A 23,783-nucleotide genomic window follows, 5' to 3' on the forward strand; every position below is an offset into this window, starting at 1 on the left:
CAATTGGGACCACTGTGTCATAATCGCATGGTTCAACACATGAGGTGGGATCATTTCACAGCAGCGTGTGTCAGACACGGAACGTCGTCCTGGGATAGCAGATGAGCTGTGTTCTGCCCGTTAGGACTGAGAGATCTGTTTGTCAGTTTCTTAAAGTAAAGGGCCTTGTTAAATTTAGTTTGGACCTCTTAACTTTACTTATTCGTCTCTTTCTTGTACCGTGTTGAGGAGCAGAAAAAGGCACGATATTCTGTGGTTTTTGGGGGGCGGACTGTTGAATGGAATAATTCTTGTGCAACGTCTCAGGAGCCTTGTGTACTGGCAGGGGAGCAGGAGCATTGTCATGGACCACTCAAACAGAAACTGTTTTCACTCCTGTTTGAAAGCAGTCCAAGGAGCATAACAGAACAGTAATTCGGAGGGGGCAAGTAAATCAAAGAGGGAAGAATATGAAGAAGAAAATATAAATGAACATTTCATGCCCCAAAAACCTCCTTTGTGAGTATACAAAGTCTTTTTCACATGACAGGGGGAGGAAATAAATTATTAAATGAGCAATTATGATATTTGTATGCTCGATGCTCATGTGAGAATTGCCTCGATGTAGCAGACCTGATTTCTGCAATGCCTTGTCATTTTAACATAAGGCAGACCTAATGGAGGCCAATACAATGACACAGACACCCTTAATCATCAACCGACTACTGTGCCTATACTTGATGTCTGGAAAACCTTTGTCTTTAGAGTATATTGCATTAGATTGCATTAGTGTAGTGTAGTAGTGGTTTCAGTGTTAGATTCCCGGACGAAAGGCTCTGACTTAAAACATTAAATCCTTTGTGAAGATGTCTTTCCCCTTCCTTTTCATGAATGGCATGCATCCAACCACACTCTACCTATTTAAGTCCCTTTGAATACAAGTTTCTACTATTAGTAAAAGATCCACCCCTCACTGAAAACATTTAACGGACTGCAAATGTTTAATAGCCATTTTTGGTTATGAGTCAAAGAGAGTGAGAGGGCATGGAGGTTTGCAAGGGGCTGGTGGTTTTTATAACACTTTATTGAATCCTTGTCCCAAAGCAGCTTACACCCAGAACGGTAGGGATGGACAGAGAAAGAGAGAGAGATGAGGGAGAGAGAAACATAGAGCGAGAGAGAGCATGCAAAATGAAGATGTCAATGGAACCCATCAGTCTTTGCGGGGGGGTGCAGATGGTGCCTGTTATTGATTCATACACACACACACACACACACACACGCACACACACACACACACACACACACGCACACACACAGACACACAGACACACACACACACACACACACACACACACACACACACACACACACACACACACACACACACACACACACACACAGCTATATAAACTTACACAAACAACTGCCATCCTGTATATATTTGCCCAGAGACAGATAATTAGAGATTCTGATACACATCAGTCAGCTGGGATTAAGGCAACAAAAAAGTGTTATTTGTTTCTTATCTCACAATTTAATTTGAAAATTGGATTGTCGTGTATTCACTCGGAGCGTACAAAAAAATAAACCAGATAATTGAAACAAATTCAAAAATAAGACATAATCACGGACCATTGTTTTCTGTACATTTTATTTACAAAATGTATTAAAATGATCTGTACAACACCTCGTTAATGAGGCTGAGCTTCTGCATGCACTTCTTGCTCGTCTGTATCCATTACAATGCTTTGAAATGTTTGTCTTTTTGGAAGGTGTCCTTTAGAAAAAGAAACAAAGGGTAAAACTGGCTTTTACCGAAGAATAACCAGGTGACAGTGACCTACGATCAGTTGTGAGTAGCAGATGTCTTCAAGCATCCTTGATTTCACATGCAATTTATTTAGAAATAAACCAAAGCAAACATCGAAAATCCTGGGGAACCATGTCTCTCCTTTTGTTACCGTCATATAAATAAATATCATTTGATTAAATGTACATATCTTTTTTACAGCACTTATTTTGTCAGTTTGTTCTTTTTTCTAGAAAACTAGCTCTCCATAGCTTAAGGTGGTTCGATAACTGTCCTTCTAAATCCTATGGAATCACAGTCTTTTTGAAATAACAGAAGTTGGTACAGCAATAAGGAAATGTGCTAAACTTTAAGACACTCCCTGTTACAACCTTGTATAAATCTATTTTCAATTGTATTTATATATATATATATTTATTTATTGTATATTGTAAAATTCCATTTACTAAGTAAATTCACCAAACACTATTATGCTCATAAAAGAAAACCGAAATCGAAAGCAGATCACAGCTTGTCGTAAAATGTGTGATTGTTTAACAAAGTTTGAATTCAAAATACTACTATTTTAAAAGCCATTACTGTTATCCGTTCACTAGGATTGCAGTTCATCTATATTTTAATCATTGCTTTTGTTTTGGCTTTATGTTTCATGTACAAAAGACTTTCATGACTTTGTTTCAGGGAAAAATTTGAAGTGCACATTTTTACGAAGGTGCCCAGTTTTTTTCACGTTCAACTCACTGAAGATAACACACTCAAAACAGATCATCTTTTTTTTCTTCCAACATAACAAAACAAAACCATTCAGTCATCCGCTTGCACAAAAAAATTAAATAAAAATGAAAACACAATGAAACTGAAAACACTCTTGGCAGTGTTGAAGGTTTGACGTGTGACCTGCTTCAGCCAGTGTTTGTTTGTGTGTGTGCGTGTGTGTGCGTGTGCGTGTGTGTGTGTGTGTGTGTGTGGAGCCGTAGTGAAGCCGATAACCGTCTCTTCACCTCATAGTCGTATATCATGGGCTCAACCAAAGCTCTCAGAAGACGCATACAGCAGCACCAGAGTTGAAGATTTTAGAAATTCTCCACTTCTTCATGAATGTATAATAATAGTCATTCAATAGAATATCTCTCTCTCTCTCTCTCTCTCTCTCTCTCTCTCTCTCTCTCTCTCTCTCTCTCTCTCTCTCTCTCTCTCTCTCTCTCTCTCTCTCTCTCTCTCTCTCTCTCTCTCTCTCTCTCTCTCTCTCTCTCTCTCTCTCTCTCTCTCTCTCTCTCTCTCTCTCTCTCTCTCTCTCTCTCTCTCTCTCTCTCTCTCTCTCCACAATTACAGGGTCACCGCAAGTAACTCATGGCCTACAAAAAATCTATTGTCTAGTGTCTTACAGTGCTTTGAATAATTTCTAATAAACTTGTTTGTGTAACACCAGTGTAATCTGACGACGGCAGGAGAAGGATGAAGCACAATGGACATATTGATCACGAGAAAAAAAACAATCAAGCCTTTGTTTTACAAGATTTGACCTCAATATGGCACTTGAAAATGTGCTTAGGTTGCAAGTGATGGCTTTAGTTCTCTCGCTCATTCAATGTTTACAGGTCAAATAGGGTGATTATTTTTCACAGATCAGTGCATCTTTCCTCGCAATGGGGGCTTGAAGCAAGAAAAAAACAAAAGAAGAGCAATGCCATTGCCAATGGGGTTTGCATTGAGTGGACTCTTGAGTTCCATAAGGCACTGAAAGGGAAGGGACAGCTTCAGCTCTGGCCCTCCCCTAACCCCACCCCAATGACCAGTCCTGTCGCGTCGATCGTCGCAGATTATCATTTTATGTCCAAGCAAGAAGAGTGGGCTTGGATCTTGATTCCCGCTTTGATCCTTTCCTTCCTTCCGTCCGCAGCCGTTCAGTCACAGTTGTAAGGGGGACAGTGTGAATACGGTCTACTAGAAGACCGCCGGATGGGAAACAGAGGAGCAGAGGCACACAAACACACAGAGAGACACTTAAGGGGTTGTTTGAGTACACTTTGAATACACATGGGCTGTCATTAATATATATTTTAAAGGCATTATTATCAATGTCGCTCCTAATCAACTATGAGGATAAGAGGCTTCTCAAGGAACAAGGAGCCAACCTACCTTTAAATCTTAACGCTCTCGGTTCCGTAGACGTTGTAGCCTTCCCTGTATGTGGCAAAGTTCTGGGTGTTGGTCGGGGGAGCGGGCTTAAAGTTCTGGGCATTCTTGGCCAATTTCAGCCGTTTTGTTTCTTGCCTTGATTTATAACAAAACTCTATCAGGGCGACCATCATTGCCAGCCCCAGCCCTCCAACCAAAATATAGAAGACACCAGCCACATTGCTAAGGCTGAGAGCACTTGTCTTGTCCTGGGAAAAAGTGATTGACATAGTTAGCGCGTTGTACTGGAGCTTGTGACCACAGAATTCAAATAGTTCTAGCACTATAATCATGAAACAGGCTGCTAACGTAAACTAGCCTTAAGCTACGCTACGAGTGCTAAATCCTCTTCGCTGTCTGTTGCTATTCAATGGCAGATCTTATTTATAGACTTTAAAGCTATGAGACTAAACAAACTAATGGGGTTCTAAGGTTGACTCTTGGCATTTAACCATAAAAAGGCTTTATCTGTGGTTGACGTCTAGCTGCTGCAGGAGCACCTTTATATTGCCATCGTCGTACCACTTACATATATATAAAAGACTAGTGAGCCAACTCTTATTTGCGATCTGATGGTGAATGTAGAGACTCCCTGTCCTACTGTGTGTAACAGTAATATGCTTCTGACCACATTGTGGGAAGCTGGTCGGTATCGCATAGGTCGAAAAAACTTCTGTCTGTCAGTTCCTTAGCGACATGTACGTATAACTGCCATGGTAACATTGTCATACAGTACAGTCAAATTCATATTATTGGATGAATAGTTTCTAAAAAAAAAGATCACTAAAAATTTGACCATTTTGCTGCTGCTTACTTGCCAAACATAATTATTAAAAATTTGTTTACGAGAGTTTTACTTTTTGCCGTTTTAACCCCATGACCGCGGATAATGTAAGACAGGCTATCCGACAATCCTACCCAGTAGTAAGCTACTTCTCAGAGGGTTAAATTGTTGGTTTGCTAAATTTTTCAACTTCTTGTGGGGTGCAAACCGCATCAAACTTCACACATCAACAAAGAGTGTTAGAGAGGCACCCCAGAGTGACCTGGAAACTTCCAGAAGGTGAAGCGATGGAGCTCATCATCACCAGCGCTTATCTCTGTTCCCTGCACCACAGGAAGCTGAAGAATCTAACATGCACTTCCATGCAAACTAGTAATAACACAAATAACTCAAATTTTAATCAAAAGTTTGGTAAATAGAAACAGCAGCATAGTGGTCAAAGTATGTGTATGTCAAGAGTGAGAATGAGCAAAAAAACAGATGCCGTGACTGTGGCGGTCTACAAACTGATGAATCTCTTTGGCACATATTAAGTTTCCCCAAGATGTTATTGTTACAGCCTATACAACAAAAAAGTGTGGTGTTCTGTATTTGAGAAAATGAGGAGTAAATAACTTTAGTTCAAAATAAATAACCATGGCCACAAAAGAAAAACGACTTAATTTGCAGTCATTTTCATGGAGAGACGGTGCCCTGTCTCAAAGCTACAAAAACGTTCTGTACTTTTATTGTGGCAGAAAAAAAAAAAATATATATGCTAATTAATATGAGGAAAAATGTGTGGGAAATTAAAATGCAACTGTAGATGTAAGATAAATCTTGTCGTTTTTTTTTTTTGCATATGAACAATACGTCAAAATGCAATTTGGAATCGGTACAAAAGACCTACAGCGACTGACCTTACTTCCAGAGTCCTTCGTTCCACATTCACCCTTATCGTACCACCATTTGTTTTTCAGCTTGTCTAAGATGCCTTGTTCACTGAGTTTCAATACTGCAAGGTTTACAGGAGTTCTTCACGTGGGAAATAACATAAATAACATTATATTATGTTATTTTATGTTATTCAACTTTTTTAAACTACTGCATACTTTTTAAACCAACAACAAAAAAGCGATAAAGCAGGGTCCCTGGCTGTATCAACATCACAGAAAACACAGGCAGTCCTAACCTATTACCTTCATCACCCCTATAGCTAAAGCCAGGGTCTACCCATATCGCTTTGAGTAATCGGCAGGCGCTGTCAACTGGCCGACGAGCAGGTACCGACGGTACAATCTGCAAGTCTACGCGTTAAGATAGGGAGAAGATGAATAATTGGGCTCTATTTGTTTGTATTGGGGAGAAGGGAGGGGAGGGTGTGTCATTAACAGACTCCAGTAGGGTTCAGCACAGCGTTTTAACCAACTCAACCCAACAGGAACCCCTCTCTTCACAGACAGGAAACACATAATGCTTCATGAGGATGATGTATGCTAAGCACCTGGAACCCTTCGCTTCCACATTTGCCAACACAGCGACTTGAAGATGCTTAACTACGTTGTGGTGATCGCTGATGGGCCATTATAACACCCAAGCGACGATATCATACGACGCAAAAAAAAAAGAAGGGAACCTTAATTAATTCCGAACTGGTTCCACACCTTAATGAGATTGCCTAGCCTCCCTTTAACATGAAGGATTATCATCACACCAGCCACAAACTCTCCACAAAGACTTCAGAACCAAGCTTGCAAACATGGTGGTGGGAAATCTCTCAAGGTACCCCACAATCTGTCTTTGACAGACCTGTAATTGGACTGGAAGACTTAATGTCTGAACGCTACATAAAGGGAAAACAAAAATGGCACCCAAAGAAAAGCTAGATGATATCTATTAAATCAGGTAAAAGAAAAGTGTTAGAAAGAAAAAAATTGACCAGGCAGGTCCCCAATGAACAATGTCCCCTATGTGGATCAGGGCGATGTATTATGCACTCAGGGAAGATAACACCACTGTATATCCCTCATAGCCTATCTCCCCAAGCACTTTGTGGACATTGTGTTGGCTCAGAGAGACATTGATTAACAATGCAATTAGGCTGTAACATGTTCTGTGTCTGAAACTCAATCTAAGCCACATCGTGTTGAGCCTGAGGGCGAGAATAAGCTGTCTGTGCGCGTGTGTGTGTGTGTGTGTGTGTGTGTGTGTGTGTGTGTGTGTGTGTGTGTCTGTATGTGTGTGTCTGTGTGTCTGTGTATGTGTGCAGGAATTGAAGGAACGAGTATGTGTTGAACGAGTGAATGTGTGTGTGATTTGTGATGCCTGTTTGCAACAGAGAGCTCTAAATGAGAAGAGGTACAGCCGGGCAATGAACACTACCCCCCAGGCTGCTTGATTTCCAGTTGAAGCTTAGCCCTTCCTCCTCAAGACGGCCAGGAGACAGCAAAACAGGCTGAGGAAACAAACGGTACATACCTGCAAACCGTGCCAGATCGATGGGGAGCATAAAGAGACAAACGGCGAGAGCCTCGCTCTCATCTGTGGGCGTTACTCGGCACGGTTCAGTTTTCCCGTTAGAAGATGTCTTAGCTTCTGCTAGCAAGGTTAGCAATAGCACTATTTGAAAGATGAATCCACAGTAGGTGAGTAATACGGGAATAATAAAGCAAACTCCTGTTCACACGTGACCCCTGGACAAATTGGTGCGGCCCATGGTTAAACATTGATCTATGCGATGAGGCAGACCCTTAAATACTACCTAGTGCAATCAGTCATCAACGTGCAGGGTCAATTCACGGCAATTAATATGTCAGGGCGAACTACAGTATCCTACAGCTTTATCTGTCATCGAACCAATTAGGTGACCTCAATAATTGCACATGTCATGGCAGATTCATTTGTCTTTACATTGACCTGAATGGCCAACCAAACGTCCTGGGCTGTGTGCCGTTTGAGACTAATATAGCAACTGCACCCTGTGGAGTTAAGTCATTGACCGTTTGTAAGTACACCTTCGTTTTCACCATTTAATAAGGACCAAGACAGAGCCAAAAAAAAGGGAAGCTGTTTGTCATGTGTCAAGAGTGATGGGTTGCTAAGTAACGCAAATAAGGATGATAAAGGGGGACAAAAAAAAGATTAAGATTGGTGATTCTAAATTAGAATTCTCACGTTTGCCCGGAATGCTTACTCCCCTCAAGACGCCGCTGTTCGCCTCGCCTACCCTTCTTGCCACAGCTAGAGCCGCCATTTTGGGGCTGAAGTCAAAAAGGTGAAGATGACACAAAACTGTTTTGGGCTTTGTCAGACCAGCCTCGGAGATGTTTGTTTCATGGGAAACAACTGCGAGATGAATCCGTAATTATAATCAAAGAATTAGATTTTATACCTTATTGGATAAAATGGGAGATGACCAAATTTTGTTTGGCATTCTCTCTATAATAGTACATACAATAATATACTTGCATATAGCTAGCCTTCTCCTCTAAACTGCAATCTCTGATTGACTATCATAGCTGGCCTACAGATGTATAAGGCTAAACATCTGTTTCCTCAACCTTTCACATCTGCAGGGCAGCTAACTGTCCACTAACAAATCAACACTATAATCTTCCCTCACTAAGGCAACCTATACTCACAAAATATAATGAATTTCTCCAACAAACACATCGCTCCACAAAAGAAAACCCACATCTACTAACCATCTACTATCAACTAACAAAACCATTAACCTTCAAGCTGCATCAAACCCACTATGTTTCCTTCACACAATTCCAACAAGACATTATCCTGTTTTCTGTTGGTCAAGTAAAGAGCTTCCTCTGTTTGATTGAGTTGTCAAATCGCCATGGCCAGGGGGACTATCATCATCATCATCATCATCATCATCATCATCATCACCATCATCATCAGATGGCTTATCACTCTGCGTTAGGGCAGTAGCCGTAGCAGGTTGGCTGTCCAGTTGGTTTGGTTGCGGTTGGGTTACTGTAACAGCCTTGCCGATTACTCTGAACTATGGTACCCGATTGTGGTGACATCGAGGCTGACCTTGGAGTCACCTCCCCCGCTGCCGCACTCTCCCTTGTCGTACCACCATTTGTTTTTCAATTTGTCCAACAGGCCTTGCTCATTCAGTTTTAAAACTGCCAGGTTAACAGCATTTCTTGAAACGATAAAACATAACTTGTAAGAAAATGCACAGGTCCGTGAGAAATCTAATAATAAGTAAGCAAAGTAATAATAATGATAATTGTTATAATTCAAATCATAAAAATACTATTGTCTATCAAAATAATAGTAATTGGTAATGGTAGGAAGACTACCGCTATTAGTGCAAGGGGTAGTGTTGTTGGCCTACAATCGTAAAAAGAGGGACAGATTATTTGGGAATTGAGAGATTAGGGAAGCTCATATCGGGGTAAAGACAGTGTTGACTCCGGCTAGGTGGCATGGAGGGTTACATTGTTTTCGAGCCGAAGTGTGCGGGATGGGGACACTTGTCATTGAGAAGGAACGTAACAACAACAAACAGCATGCAATTAACATTCGTCACAAATGACAGCACAGCTTTTAAAAGCTAAATTGAAAACCCATCCAACTGTTAAATTAAAAGTGACACAACACACAACACAGACAGGTAGGACGGCACGCGAGACGGACGGAGAGATTGAGGGGAAGAGAAAAGCAATAGCAAGAGAGAAGGGGAGAGAGACATTATTATTGTTAGCTTTAGACTTTAGCGTTATAAGGAACGTCTACGTTCCAGCACTGCATCGAAACATCTAGCGAGAGCAACGGCATCCACATCAAACGAACAGCGGTGTCCGACGGGCTTGGGGAACAAAAAAGATCATACCACCATTACCTCTGCGTCCGCAAACACAACAACAAAAACAACAGCAACCACAACAACCACAACAACGACGACGACGAGAAAGAGGAGGAAAAGGAGGAAGAAGAAGAGAGTGACAACACAAGGGGGAGAGGGGGCATCAGGGTAGGTGGAATACTATAACAACAGAAGACCATATTGTTATAATATCCCACCCACCTTAATGCTGAGCCTTTGGGCGTGGCCACTCCGTAGCCCTTGGAGTCCAGGTTCCCGCCCACTTTCATGGTGTCGCAGGGCTTGCGCTGTTCGATGTACTCGTTCATGGTGGACTCCAGCAGGAAGGCGAACTTGCCCTTGGACTTGCGTACCCGTGCCACGCCGTCGGGCGTGGTCTTTGCGAACACAGAGGGCTCGGCCGATTTCATGTACGACCACATTTTCTCATACACCGCAATTTTGGATCGCTGTGCGGAGAGAGGAGGGAGAGAAAAAGAGTAGTTTAGATCCTGCCTGTGTTGCGGTTGTGTTGTGTACTTTCTGGATGGATTCCGTTGCGTTGTTTGTAATTCATAATCAAATACACCACAGTATGCAGGAGTATTTCTAGATATCCCCGGAATGCTGCGTGATATCTTTAAATACTCCAGGACAAGAACGTGGTACTGGGCGGTTGTGGGGGGGAAGGAAATAAAATGTACAGGCCTTTATGAGATTATGAAGTACAAATACTAGCAGAATCCATTTTCCTCCAGCAATATCAATGTGCACTTTGTTGAGGCCTGGAATTTAAATTCACTCAAATTGAATGGGGAACACATAATGCAGATGGTAATATTATGTAGAGTTGGAGAATACATATCACCCGCTTGGGGGCTAAGCATAAAAAAAGTTCCTACCAATGGATAAAACACCCCTTTGCATTCGTAAACAGCGAAAAACACATCAGCTGCAAAAGAGCATATGCACTTTTATACAGAACATATAACAGCAAAGCGGTATAATATAGGGTTCAAACGACCCACCACCACCAACCCCACATCAGCACAATTTCCCCCCCAAATATATTAATAAAAAGTACTCGCTCATAACTTTATTATTGTATCTCCACATCGTATGCAAGTACAAAATGATTTTAGCGGCATCGATATTGCCGTCAGCACCGACTCTGTGAAAAACCATCAATCAGAGTATTTGCTCATAACTTGGATTGTATACCCAACATCTTGTGCTTGTGTGTGATGTTTTTAGCGGCCGTGTACACAGCGGAACAGATGGGGAACAGTCTAAAGGAGGCCATGAGGGCAACAGACACGCCAGTCGGCGGCGTCACGCCATCGCCCAGATGTGCGCGTGCACGCGTTTCTCTCGTGGCTCCCCCTGCCTCCCGGAGGTCAGGCTTAGCGACACCGTGGCACCTGAAGGGAAAGGCAGGGGGGGGCCCCTCCATCTATAATAAGCATCAATTCAATTATTCAATGCCTGCTGGATTTGCTTTGGCATTGGCGTTGCAGACATGACACACGTTGAAAAAGATGCCGCGTTAAGCAGTGACAAGTCTCTTACCGTGAAACGCGCGGATTCGGGAGAGTGCGCACATGTGCGTGTGTGTGTCACCGTAGGTGTGTAGATCTTACATCAACATATGCACTGTGGTGCACCATGCAGCTGGGGTTATTACCATAAAGCAATTAATTAAAAAGGCCACCGTTGATATCAGTAGGGGTCAGAGTATCAGTAGCAGAGTATTTTCTTTGTGAAGACGAGAACTGGACCAATTGAATGTTCGCACAATATGGGAATTAATCGGGACTGAGAAGTCGAACCGTTAATAGGCAGGAAAATGCTCACATATGCAAGTATTACCAAACAACTATAGAGCTCCACTGCACTATATTTATGTATGGAATGACAGCAGAGGCATTACATGCGTAGCAGCTTGACAAGCATGTCATTTTCCCAGTTGATCTGCATTCTTGACCGTGATAACCCCCCAATTTCCATTGATGATGATTTGGGACAGCGGAGAAAAAAATATTTAGCCTACTCTACCATCCTGGCAGCAGCCGTGGATAATAAGAAAAATATTCTGAAAATACAGCTTCTGTCAACAGCAGAGGATTGGGACTAAAGTGTGTACATACTGGAAAATATTGCACTTTACACTATTACACACAACAAATTTTAAAAAAGCCTAACACATCCATGTTGAGCAAAGTTATGACTGCATTATTTACCGTTCATGTATTGTATAGAAATAAATTCAACCGTTAATAAAGTGGGAAAAAAAAAGGAAACATATCAGTTGATTCTCTTGTTGACAGTGCAATCAGTTCAGAGGTATTTGTCACAGTGTAGCATGCCAGCGCGAGTCAAGACATCTACATAACACAAATAAAACAGTCAACATGATGAATGCTTTCTGCTATGATACCAAAATACAAGTCTTCTCCAAATTTAAAACCCTGGCCATCCTAGTTGCACGCAAGTAAACTAACCATTTCAATGCCGTGTGTGGTTCCTTAAAATAAAACGCGTTTCTGTTGATAATGTGCTCAGTTTGCACATGTCAAGACATTTACTTTGAAAAGGACATAGGTTTGGAGGGCAACTTCAATCAAGAGCATCGTGGCTCATCTGCCAGAGAGCACCCCCTCACCCTCCTCAGATGAACAGAAAATAATGGATTTGGGCATTGATTACTGACGAAGAACCCAAGAGCGTGCTGCCTCAGTGCTTTATAAAGTCAATTCATCAATATGAGACCGAATCTAAATGGGGGGATTCGGTTCAACCAAAGTCAACCACTGAGAAGCTTTTAAGAAGAAAGTACCCGATATGAAAGAAATTATGTGTGAAGGCAAGGGCTGGGAAACACGAGGATAAACAGACACACTTACGTGTGCACACATACACGGGCATACACACACACACACATACACACGCACGCAGACACACACGCACAGACATACACTAACATATACACGTTCACTCACAAATTCATGCACAGCCTCACATATTGAAAGTCACCTCTGCATCCTCTTCTCAAATGCAATCATCCACATTAGGGTCTACAGTGGTCATTTGAAATATAATTAGGACATAATGATCGCCAAGGTCCATCATTAGCATTGGAAAGGAAAATATGTCGCACAATTATAGACTTCCATAAATACAACATTATGAATTCACGTGGCATAATGCCCTGTTGAGACACATTGCAATTCAAGTGGACTTTTCAAACTATCAAAGGGAGTGACTAGGGCTGTAACGACTGTAATTAAAGCCAGCTTCCAATGAAGGTGTTTCTATCGTCGGTGCGTTAGTCCCTGTTCCATAATAGTCATTTGGTGTGCCTTAAATGGTGTATTATTACAGACATGATTATCCCACATTATCGGATGAATGGATGTAAACGATAACTGCTGCAAAAGGAAGGTTATAGGTTAGACAATTGAAGATGTTTTTCTTTCATTGAATCCCCCACAAACACAAATCATATAAATACAGCCAAACAAAGATGCACACAGATTGTGGGAATTTGTGTGCATTGCCATTGAAGAGCCACTCGCCTGAATACCAATTGTGAATATGGGGTAAGTGGATGGGGGGGGGGGGGGGGGGATAACACACTCCGTGTCTGTCAATGTTGAACATCTTCTGACGTTCAACATGGCCCTCTTAGGACAAAGGACCAATTAATATAACCACAAATTGTATGCATACAGACAAACACAGACGTACACAAACGGCAGAATACCCTTTATGTCTTTGCAGCAGAAATGCAACGTCCCAATACCTCTAAAGTTTCCTGGGTTTGGTCAGTCAATATGCAGGGATGGCGTGGGGTTAAAGTTGAAAGTCAAAGTGATTGCCTCCTCCATTTTAAATAGCTCCTTAATCTGTATTGATTCTGGGTTCCACGCCGTGTTCAGACCTCTGCCCACTGCCCTCCGACTGCAGCATATTTTTAACTCCCCGCCTCCTCCTGCATTGCAGGGAGCTCCCATTATGCTCCTACATACACTGCCTGCATATCTAAAGTCTACAACCCACACACACACACACACACACACACAAACACACACAAACACTTGAACAAAGACACACATGCATGCACAAAGACACATGCACAGACACATGCACACATGCACACATGCACACATGCACACACGCACACACACACACACACACACACACACACACACACACACACACACACACACACACACCCCCACACACACACCCCCACACACACACACACCCCCACACACACACACACACACACACACACACACACTATAACCTTTCCCAGCATTTCCTCCATTTCACTTGCGCATTATTCCGTTTGTGGACAGAACAGAGCATCCTTCACCCTCCTTACCCACCCCTCCACCTCCACCCCCACCCCTCCACCCCCGTCTCCACAACCCAAAGCCCCCCCTTAATATCCACTGTGCCAGAACTACCTGCTTCTCAAGTGCACAGAAATGAAAGCTGATGCTCTGGGGGTACATTGTCATTGAAGAGCCACCTGGTACGGCCGGAATACCAATTGTGAATATGGGGTGAGGTAAAGGGGGGCAAGGGGGGGCACACTCCGTGTCTGTCAATGCTGCTCATGTGATGTTCAACATGGCCCTCTAAGGACACCCCCTCTCCTCCCCCTTGGAGGTGAGCTCCGTCAAATCTCTAGCCTCACGTTTGTTGCCTTTTATCCCCCCCCCCTCCGCCCCATCTCCCCTTTATGTAAGATTACAAGGCTGTAGTCTTTGTTGTGGGAACCTTTTTTCCCTTCCACGCTGTTCCCAAGCACCAAGTGACATGGGGGTGGTGGATGGCGTGTTAATGCAGTGGAGCTGTATGTAATTAGGGAGCAAAACCATAATCGTCGTATAGGTTCCCTTCGACTGCAGGCAGAGAGGGACCGAGAATCAGCTTCTTATTATACAGGAAGAGTGTTACAGAGGCTACGACGCCACAACAGTTGTACTGTATCGTTGACTCCTCGAGTTGTCGCAGTTGGTTGGAGTCCGCCGGTGACTGCACTCAAGCTGTCGTCTAACCTCCACGGCAGCCATGAGGAACAAACACGTTTCCTTTTCAAAGGCCATCAATTATGCAACAAATGTTTTGCGAAGAAAGACTCTTTCTACCTCAAAAACAATTTGTGTTTGACTGCCAAGTAACAAAAAAACATCAAGGAAACCCCTTTATACCGCCAACCATCGCAAACGGGGGAAATTATATAGTCTCCTATAGCTCGTACAGGAACTTCCCAGACCCCTAACCTAAAACCATATTTCAAAGATATTTGAACATATTTCATGTCAGAAGAAAAACGACACTTCATTAGTTACTAGCCGTTTCTTTGCAGACTTTGTAGAATCTGGAGAAAGGCGTGGTAGCGTGTGGCAGCTGTTGGAGAGGAAAAGAGACCTCCCCCATGATGCTGTCTCCAGGTAAAGCACCAGGCGGGGGGGGGTTGAGGGAGGGGAGGGGGGGAGACAGGGGAGAGAAGGGGAGGAGGAGGACGGCAGTACAACGAGCAGCAGATAAGCCGGGGACAGGCAGCAGAGAAGCGGGCTGGGCTTTGGGTGCCAAATGCCTGCGGTCATTATCATTCCACCAGAGTGTCATTCGTTCATTCATTCTTTCTTGAGTTTGGCTCTCGCCGTATTTGTATGTATCTGTGACTTTGATCAAATGTATGACAAATAGACTAAATATATATCAATTATTTTAAGTGCTTTTTTTCTAACTTATGTTTATTTGTCACATGGCATAGGCACATCTGAAACATGAAGGAATTTACTATCCTCTAATTTCCAGGCTCCTCTGTCGAGCCGACCAGGTGAAGTCATGAAATATTCAGGCTACGAGTGTCAGGGACGCTGACATATGTCTTGTTTGAAGCATTAGACCTGATTTAAAATGTCCAGACGGTTGATGCCGTGTGGGTCTCATTAAGCTTGAACATATTTCTAAAACAGGTCTGAAATGGAATTGAATCTACCATTAATCAGTGTGTTTTTTCCTTCTTGTCAGTTCGCTGTAGTTTTAATTAAAGGTGCCTTGGAATTGCAGCTCACAAGGTTCATTTCCTATTTGAGCAATGAAAGTAGGACATTCATTACATGGAATATTGGAAATCTGCTACTCCCAGACCATCTTTCCACAATATTCTGTCAGGAAGGGGAACTAACCTGTAATTGGCATTCCATAGCCGAGTAACAACTACAAACACCTTTATATCATGTCTGCTAAAAACATACTTATTTTGCTGTTTCCATATCTGATCTATTCAATTGTGGTCAAGGAAGCCAGACTATCATGGATGCCTCTTTGTATAACACAGCGAAGCATGCTGGGAGTTCAGTTCAAGGCCATGCATGTGTGTTTGTGGGAACCGACCCTGTAGACAGGAACTTCCATCTTCGCTCGAAAAATGTGGGTCTAATTTGGTGTTGTTTTGTTGTTCTGAACCATTCCACCCAGGGGTAGCTCAACATGCCGATAGACTGCAGCTGTGAAACATGAGGATTGCGATGGGGTTTCTCCCTCCATTCTAACTTATCGCCTTGCAGTTTGCACGTTCACACCACTGACCCTACGCTGTAACCATGTGGACAAGCTTTGAATTTCACTGCGAAATGCTGCTCAGTAGAAAGGCTGTGTCTCTCTTAAAGGGGATGTGTGGGTTCCTTCAGAGAAGGAGTAGGAGGGGGATTCTAATCCTTCTTAATTTCGGTGTTGTGTAAATTTTTCACTTAATTGCACGACATCGTTAGTGCCATATGTTTGACACTAACAAACATATGGCCTTCTCCTTCGGAAAGATAATTCTGATATTCACTTCTCTTTGAACTGCAGGGCTTCACTTCATCAAGTCCAATTTACCAGAGACTGCAAGCTTAGTAATTATACGTTATGAGTTGACCCCTTTGAGTTTGCACCTGATGAGGGTGCTTTGATTAGGCTCCTGTTTATATCACCTCTGAGGCTCTTCTGCGTTGTTATCGCTGCTTTCTGCTGACAGCTGCCCCACCTCAAGGTGGAACACTGCACCACTGATGCATACATTTCGCATTCATGTCACAAGAGTTCAAGGAGTACTTTAGAGGAAGACATGCGCGATCTGGTGCAATCTTAAAACTGTCTTGAAACGGTGCCTGCAAGGTTCAAGTCTCTCACCAGGCCATGCTCATTTATTTTCCACCATTCCAGTAAGACTCTTTTCATAGACTCTGCCCCAGTGCTTCTTTAATGCATTATTAAGTAATGGAGTGCAATCGAAGATAGCTTTGGCCCCCTGTACTCACCCTAAAGAACTCCTTTGTTGAGCCTGAGTCAAGAGTTCCATATGCGATCTCTGTTTGCTTTGCGAGATCCTCTGCGCTTTCGATAGGAGACACCATCCTCTCCACAGTGAGGAAAGCAGCCAGATTGGCTGTGTAGGATGAAATGATGATGAGGGTGAAGAACCACCACACACCACCCACAATACGCCCAGACAGAGACCTGATAGAAGGACGTGAAGAGAAAAAACAGAGACAAGAGGCAAATAAAAATAGGATTGGAAATAGTCACACATAATATGCCATGGCTATTAACTGCTAGGGCCTACCAATAGCTCCGTAATAGAACCATTGCATCATTCATCAGAAACGCTTTGGGAAGCCATAAAGAACAAAGCATATGGCCATGGGGCGCTAAGTGCACTCAAGAATGACCTTTCATTCCAACTTAGAACCACCTGGGTTCGAAGTTAAGGAACCAGCACAGCCCGTAGCCATATGAAGATATTGATTTAACCATTTTGGTCATGGCAATTTCAGTAAACCAATTCCCAAACCCTTTCAAACGTAAAGTGTGAAAATGACTCCAAAAAAAAAAGCCTGAAGGAAATACAAATGAAAAGAGTAAAGGATCAAAGTAAGCATATCATTTGAAAGATATAGAAAAAATGCACGTGCTGTCTAAGGAAAGTGGATATCACAGAAATATTCCATATTATATTCTACATATTAGCCCCCAAAAGGTTTTCCATATCGAAGTCACATGTTTCCCTGTAGTATTTTAGAGGCACCTACCTCGGTGAGATGTCGCAGCCCTGCTGCATGAAGGCGCCCAGAGAGAACCAAAGAGAGTTGAAGATGCCAAAGTCGTTTGGCGGGTCTGGTGGCGTCTGGGGGTCTTTGGTCTCATCCTGCTCTTCGAGGTTCCATTCGTATGGGCTGAAGCGACTGACCAGGAACAGAACCACGCTCACACCGATATAGGCAAACACTATACACATCCAGATCTCATAGGCCAGGGGATCCAGGAAGGAGAACACGCCGGGCTTGGACTTTTGTGGCTTCTTTATCATAATGGAGATGCCCAAGCTCATAAATGGCTTGGAAAAGTCAATCATCTCCTCTCGGACCAGTGTTATGGTGAGAGGCGCGACAGCTATATCGGCCCTCTGGAAACAGGCATACGCACAACAGCAAGCGTTAGTTTGACAACATTGAGACCTAGGCTATAATAAAGTACAAATGACTGGTGCGGCAGACCTAGCATTTTGGAACAAGAACAAGGATTACACTTTGAACATAGATGTATACATATGTGGGTAACTTTTGGAACTCTACTATGCTATATTCTGTATACTTAAGTTCCAGGGCTGCTAATTGGTTTTCTAGGAAGTGTAGCAATGACCTACTAAGAGCTAGTTGAAGAACATTAAGACTGTGGTAAGTCCATAACAGCAAATGAAATGGTAGTGGATGCTCGTTATCCCTGCAGTTAAAAGGGGGTTTACAACCCATATTAAACTTCTACAAAAGGTACATTCACGTCCGCCTCTTGGAACGGAAAGGTACTGCATATGCTCATATAACATGCTGTGGTGTTTATTCAGGTTCCCCTTAATGTGCCCTATTAGTTTCATCTTGTATCCAGAGCACATACAAAAAAAATATCCTAGGTGTGTGATAAGAAGGATTCTGCCCACACCAAGGAATGACAAAGAAGAGAATAAGCTTGAGGGAGTGTTTTAAAGTCCAATCACATTTGGAGACGGTAAGAGGCCATCCAACAAAGCAGATTGATTTTGGTGCCATATTTTAATACATCGGCTCCAATTTGCTTGTGGTTATGTGACCAAAAGCAGGTAGGTTCTATCTGAGTTAATATTCAATATCAAACATTGGAAATACCAGGAATCTACTCCTTAATATCTCATTAAATCTATTATTATTTTAAATGGGAGGAAAAAGCTTGAACTTGTGGATGAGCTGAAAGAACCTAAAAGGCTCTATTGCAGTGAAGTATATTTTAGGGACCACCACAAACACACATCACCTTCTCATGTGGTCAGTGGATCCCAAACACTAAAATAGTGCAGAATAAACTGCTGTTTATTGTTCAATTCTTGAATTAATGTTTTGTGTCAGCTAAGTTGCCTCAAAAAAATGCTTGTAGCCTACACACTATCATCTTTAAGATATTCACTGACAAGCCAGAGTCTCGCGTTTTAAGAGTTAAGTGATAATTATTGAAGGTAAAATATAGAATGTTAGTTTCTACACAATATAAATAGCGGAAGTTAATTAAACCCTCATTAAAGAAAATAACAACAAAAGCTCACGCTTAATAGCATTTGCAAATTGCAAGCTTTTAGCCAAACAGTGTTTCCTTATTTGACAAAAATAAAATTTTCTCTTGCCTTCGCTCCCTTGCTCATGTCATGTCATGTGACCCTGACACAACCCACTTACACAAATGGAGCCACTAGTGCTTTTCACAAACACATCACAATTAATTTACCTGGCCAAAAAAAACAACAAATGAATAGCCCCTCTTAGTGACTTTGTGGCTCTGTGTTTGTGTATTGGATTAATGAAAAAAGAAAAAAGCCTGACTGGCCTCAAGGCAGTGATGCATGTAAAGTACTTTCTACGTGGTACTCTAGGCTGGGGTGGGAACAACACCATATTCATATATTTCATACAAGGTCAAACCGGAGCAACAGCCAAATAAAGAGCTAATAAACAGGACGATTTCTCTTAGCCATGTCAACGTAACCATGTCACCGTTTGGAACCCTACACTGACTCAAGAACTATTCAATCAGTGGTGGGGGAAACAACACAATAAAAAATAGCCTAAGGCCTAACCTTTAAAAAGACAACTAAAATCAAATTAATTTACTGGTCAAAAGGTCAAATCGTATAGAGTCATTAGTCCCCAGCTTACCAGCCATACAAACGACACTCCCAGGGAATAAGCTTGCCAGGCACTTAATAGGCAGAATTATTTTTCCCCTTCTCTTTTCCGTCTGCTGGGAGAGGACTTTTCCCATTCCAGGGATAATTTGGTTGCGATAGCACATCAGACCAAGCAATCTCTCTGGCTGATTGTTGGGGAAATTGAACAGATGAGAAAGGCTAAGCCCTCATGCATTTTGTATTTGGCCTCTGCTCAACTATTGTTGGCCATGGAGAATGGTGGGGGGATCATCTTGGAAAGCTTGAGGTGTTGCAACGGCCCGAGCCTCCTCCTTCTCTCTCTCTCTCTCTCTCTCTCTTGCTCTCTCTCTCTCTGTCAGATGTAAAACACAGCATGGCCCTCTGCTAATGTGAACGCCTCAACCTTTATGGAGCGCCACACATATGGAACTTATTGTTTCCAAACCACAACCACCATTCAGCTGTTGATTTTAAAGCAGACTTTCTCAGCTGTGATTTTTACAATGCTGCATATCCATCATACACATCAAACAATGGACATAATTACACAATCACTTCAAAGGCACAGGATCGTTTGTTCATCAAAGTGATTACAGTATGTTTGCCATATGGTCATATTCGCCCTGCACACCTACCTTTTGTTTGGAGTGCGGCGAGATAGACTAAGCAAGAGAGATTTATTGCAACAAACAGCACTGAGAAATTATTTCATTTTCTCCTTCTCAAGAAGATCACCAACTCCCCCGGTGCTTTTTACTTCGGGTTTCGTCTAAACATCACTCACAGCTGAACGACCTAAGACAGAGCGGGTGCTTTGAACTTTGGGCTGATGAGCTGATGAGTTTCAAAACTGGAGTTGGTGATGACCTTAAGACAAGAGAAACGAGATCTCCTCTCATGTTGAAGTTCCTTGCAAACTGTCATGTAATCATTGAAGGCGAGTCCGCCCCAGTACTCACCCCGTAGACCAGTTCGCCCACCATCCCGTTCCACGTCTTAGTCTCAGGGTCGCGGGCTCCGTACTTTCCATCCATTACTATAGACAGTTTGTACTTAATTCCAACATGTTTGGCAATCTCAGACGCTAAATCAACGCAGTAGCCTTCATATCTGTCATTGCCCTCCAGATGCAAATGATTTTTCTTGTACATCACATAAGGCGCTTCCTGTTGATTCAAACACAAGCTGGTTTATTTCACGCATGTGCCGTCGCAGAAGATGAGACATTATTTTTGCATTCCTATTGGCCACACGTTCAAGATACGAGATGCGCCTTTGCACACACATGCAAGGAGCGGGCCCTGCGAGCACAAACCACCACAAAAACATCATCCCAACCGCACACACACCCACACCCACACACACATGACACACACACGGGACACACACTCTCTCACACACACACACACACACACACACACACACACACACACACACACACACACACACACACACACACACACACACACACACACACACACACACACACACACACACACACACACACACACACACACACCTTCTAAAATCACATCCATGCGGTCATGCATGCACAGCTGATGCGCCACACATGCACGCATGCATGTACGGATATCAGCAGCACCATCAGGTGGTCACACTGTTTTCACCAAGCTGTGACAGCAGGCAGACACCCCCCTACAACCCCTGTTTTCGCTTTAGCTTTTTTTAGCCCACGGGGATCACAGGTTTGAGTTGGAAAGGGATAAAGGAGGGGAAGGGGAGTGGGGGGGGGGAGGGGAGGTAGGGGTGGACGTACATGTATATATATTTTTACTAGTGTGGGGAAGGAGCCAGGCCAGAATGTGCTCGAATGGGGACTAAGGGATCAGGTAGGCAGGGTGTGGTTAGCTTAGGGTGGGGATGGTCATGGGAATGTGGATGGGTTCATAAGTAAATGCCAGTGACAGGAGCGGGATCAGAGAGAGCCCCATAGTATCTGGACACATCCAAGCACATTGCACCAATGCGCCGCTGAGTGAAAAAAAAAGGCTGTTGCATTCCAGAAAACAATAAAAAAACAACCAACTGAAATAAATGAAATAAAGCCATTGTTTACATACCCCAAAAAAGCAAAAAAGAATTACCCCAACACAAATACTATAAATATATTCCACTAAATACATCAGGAGAATAGGAACATGCTATTTTCCCTCTCCTTGTCAAAACACTGGCGCAGTGTCTTTTCTTTTTTTCTCTTAGCACATGATCATTAAAAGACAAAGGGGGGCTTCCTTTCGAGAGAATGCATTGTCATTACAGCCACACGCAAATACGGTGCAAGTGGGGAGCAACGGTTTGTTTGTTCTGTGTTGAACATATCCCTCGCACCATGGCTCCAATGAGAGTTTTTTTTTCTTTCTTTCTTTCTTTTTTTCCCCTCTCTGGCGTTAACACATGTTTAGGTCCTCGCTGTATTCCTAACCCATACATATGTTAAGTGTTTCCCTACGCTCAAACACCTTGTTCCCTTCTGGGAATAATGATGCAGTGGGACTGTGTAGGAGGCGGTTTTTTTTGATTTGATTGTTCACCATGGAAAGATGCTATATACGCCATCATCCTATCACAATACCCCAACTGGGGATTGTCAATAAGGTATGACATGCTTCTCCTCGGAGAGTGAATGGAGGATATAACTCAACACAGATCAATCTCGGGAGCAATGCAAAATAGATTTGAGGGGAAATAACGGGAAAAGCGCCCCACTCCTCCTCCACTAGGACTTATTTTGCTTTGCCCTGCTTGTGAAACCGTTGCTGTGTTACCCGCTAGTCATTTGACGGCCAGTCTATCCCAAGTGTCAAAGCACATTTACTTGATGAGAGATAGGTCTACTTACGTATGCGTTTGTATGTGTTTTGAAATTGATGGAGTCAACCACGATATATATTTTTTATACCATTATTGTGATGTCACTGCTACGACAGGCCACTGAAGTATGGGAAATCAAAATGCTTTGGCACCCACACGGATACAGTTGAAACACTCATTCGCGTGATCGACTGTTTCAACATGTAGTGAGTGGATGGAAAGCAAACACAAAAAAGATGTGGTTCTGCTCAACCCAGGACAGAATGTGTCGACTCGTCAGAATCGACACCCGTGACACTGAGCGGCAGAAAGTTGGGAACACTTAAAACTGCATGGAAAGTGTACCATAATAGTAGTGACCACAATCGTTCGGTTTTCCACAGAGGAGGACTCGTTGGTGACCTGCTGGTCCATAATATGTACAAAGCGCTCGTATTCGTTCCAGTATCCGATCTGAAAAGAGAGAGATAGAGAGAGAGAGACAGAGAGAGAAACATAAAACAGCGGTTATGGTCATACAGCCTCCGACTCCATCTCCACCTCCTCCGTCACCCTACAAGTGTTAGCAGGGAGCATGGAGTCAGAGACATGATCCCAGTGTTTCTTAGAGATGGCGGAGGCACTAGACTTATGATGCAGGGGAGGAGGGGTGATGTTGGGAGAGGGAGGGAGGGGGGTGGGGGGTCATTAATGGAGCACAAGATTTCCCAGGGGCATGTTGCTTTTGCCCCGGTGTCAGACAGAGAGCAGCAGCAGCAGCTGACTGGAATATAAAGAAAAACCAACAGAAGCCCGAGCCATATGAGGTGATACCACCGGACCATATAGCCTCGTAAGCCCAGCACTAAATTAGCATCCTGATCACGTCAGACACTGCGGCCGTGAGTGAGCGGTCCCCGATGCTGACGGACCTCGACGAGGCTGCGTCTATGAAGTGCATGAGCAGGATTATGCACGATGGGAGTATCCTCCCCACGCAGCGACAGCGTGGAATCAGGCGCCGCTCCACACCTCCAGCACGTCAGCCTTTTTTTCCGATAAATAATTGATATTCTGGCCTGTGAACTGCACACACACTTAATAATTGATCATCAACATGCCAGTGCCTCCCCTTTGCATCGCCAGGTTCCTGCCACTGCAGTTACTT

At 43.2% G+C, this 23,783-nt stretch overlaps 1 protein-coding gene across 1 annotated transcript in view; it reads right to left on the reverse strand.

The window, feature by feature from the left end:
- Positions 1-1,616: 1,616 nt before the first annotated feature.
- LOC132465926 (glutamate receptor 3) overlaps positions 1,617-23,783 on the reverse strand; it is a 42,149-nt gene continuing 19,982 nt past the window's right edge. Inside the window, exons 6-13 of the mRNA XM_060062850.1 lie at positions 22,982-23,089; positions 20,764-20,970; positions 17,664-18,037; positions 16,893-17,091; positions 9,790-10,037; positions 5,654-5,768; positions 3,932-4,179; positions 1,617-3,733 (exon numbers count right to left, since the gene is read on the reverse strand). Coding sequence (XP_059918833.1) covers positions 3,934-4,179; positions 5,654-5,768; positions 9,790-10,037; positions 16,893-17,091; positions 17,664-18,037; positions 20,764-20,970; positions 22,982-23,089 — 1,497 coding nt within the window. The 3' untranslated portion in view covers positions 1,617-3,733; positions 3,932-3,933. The remainder of the gene's footprint in view (positions 3,734-3,931; positions 4,180-5,653; positions 5,769-9,789; positions 10,038-16,892; positions 17,092-17,663; positions 18,038-20,763; positions 20,971-22,981; positions 23,090-23,783) is intronic.

This window comes from Gadus macrocephalus, chromosome 10, assembly GCF_031168955.1.
Source record: "Gadus macrocephalus chromosome 10, ASM3116895v1".
Classification (NCBI taxonomy): Eukaryota; Metazoa; Chordata; class Actinopteri; order Gadiformes; family Gadidae; genus Gadus; species Gadus macrocephalus.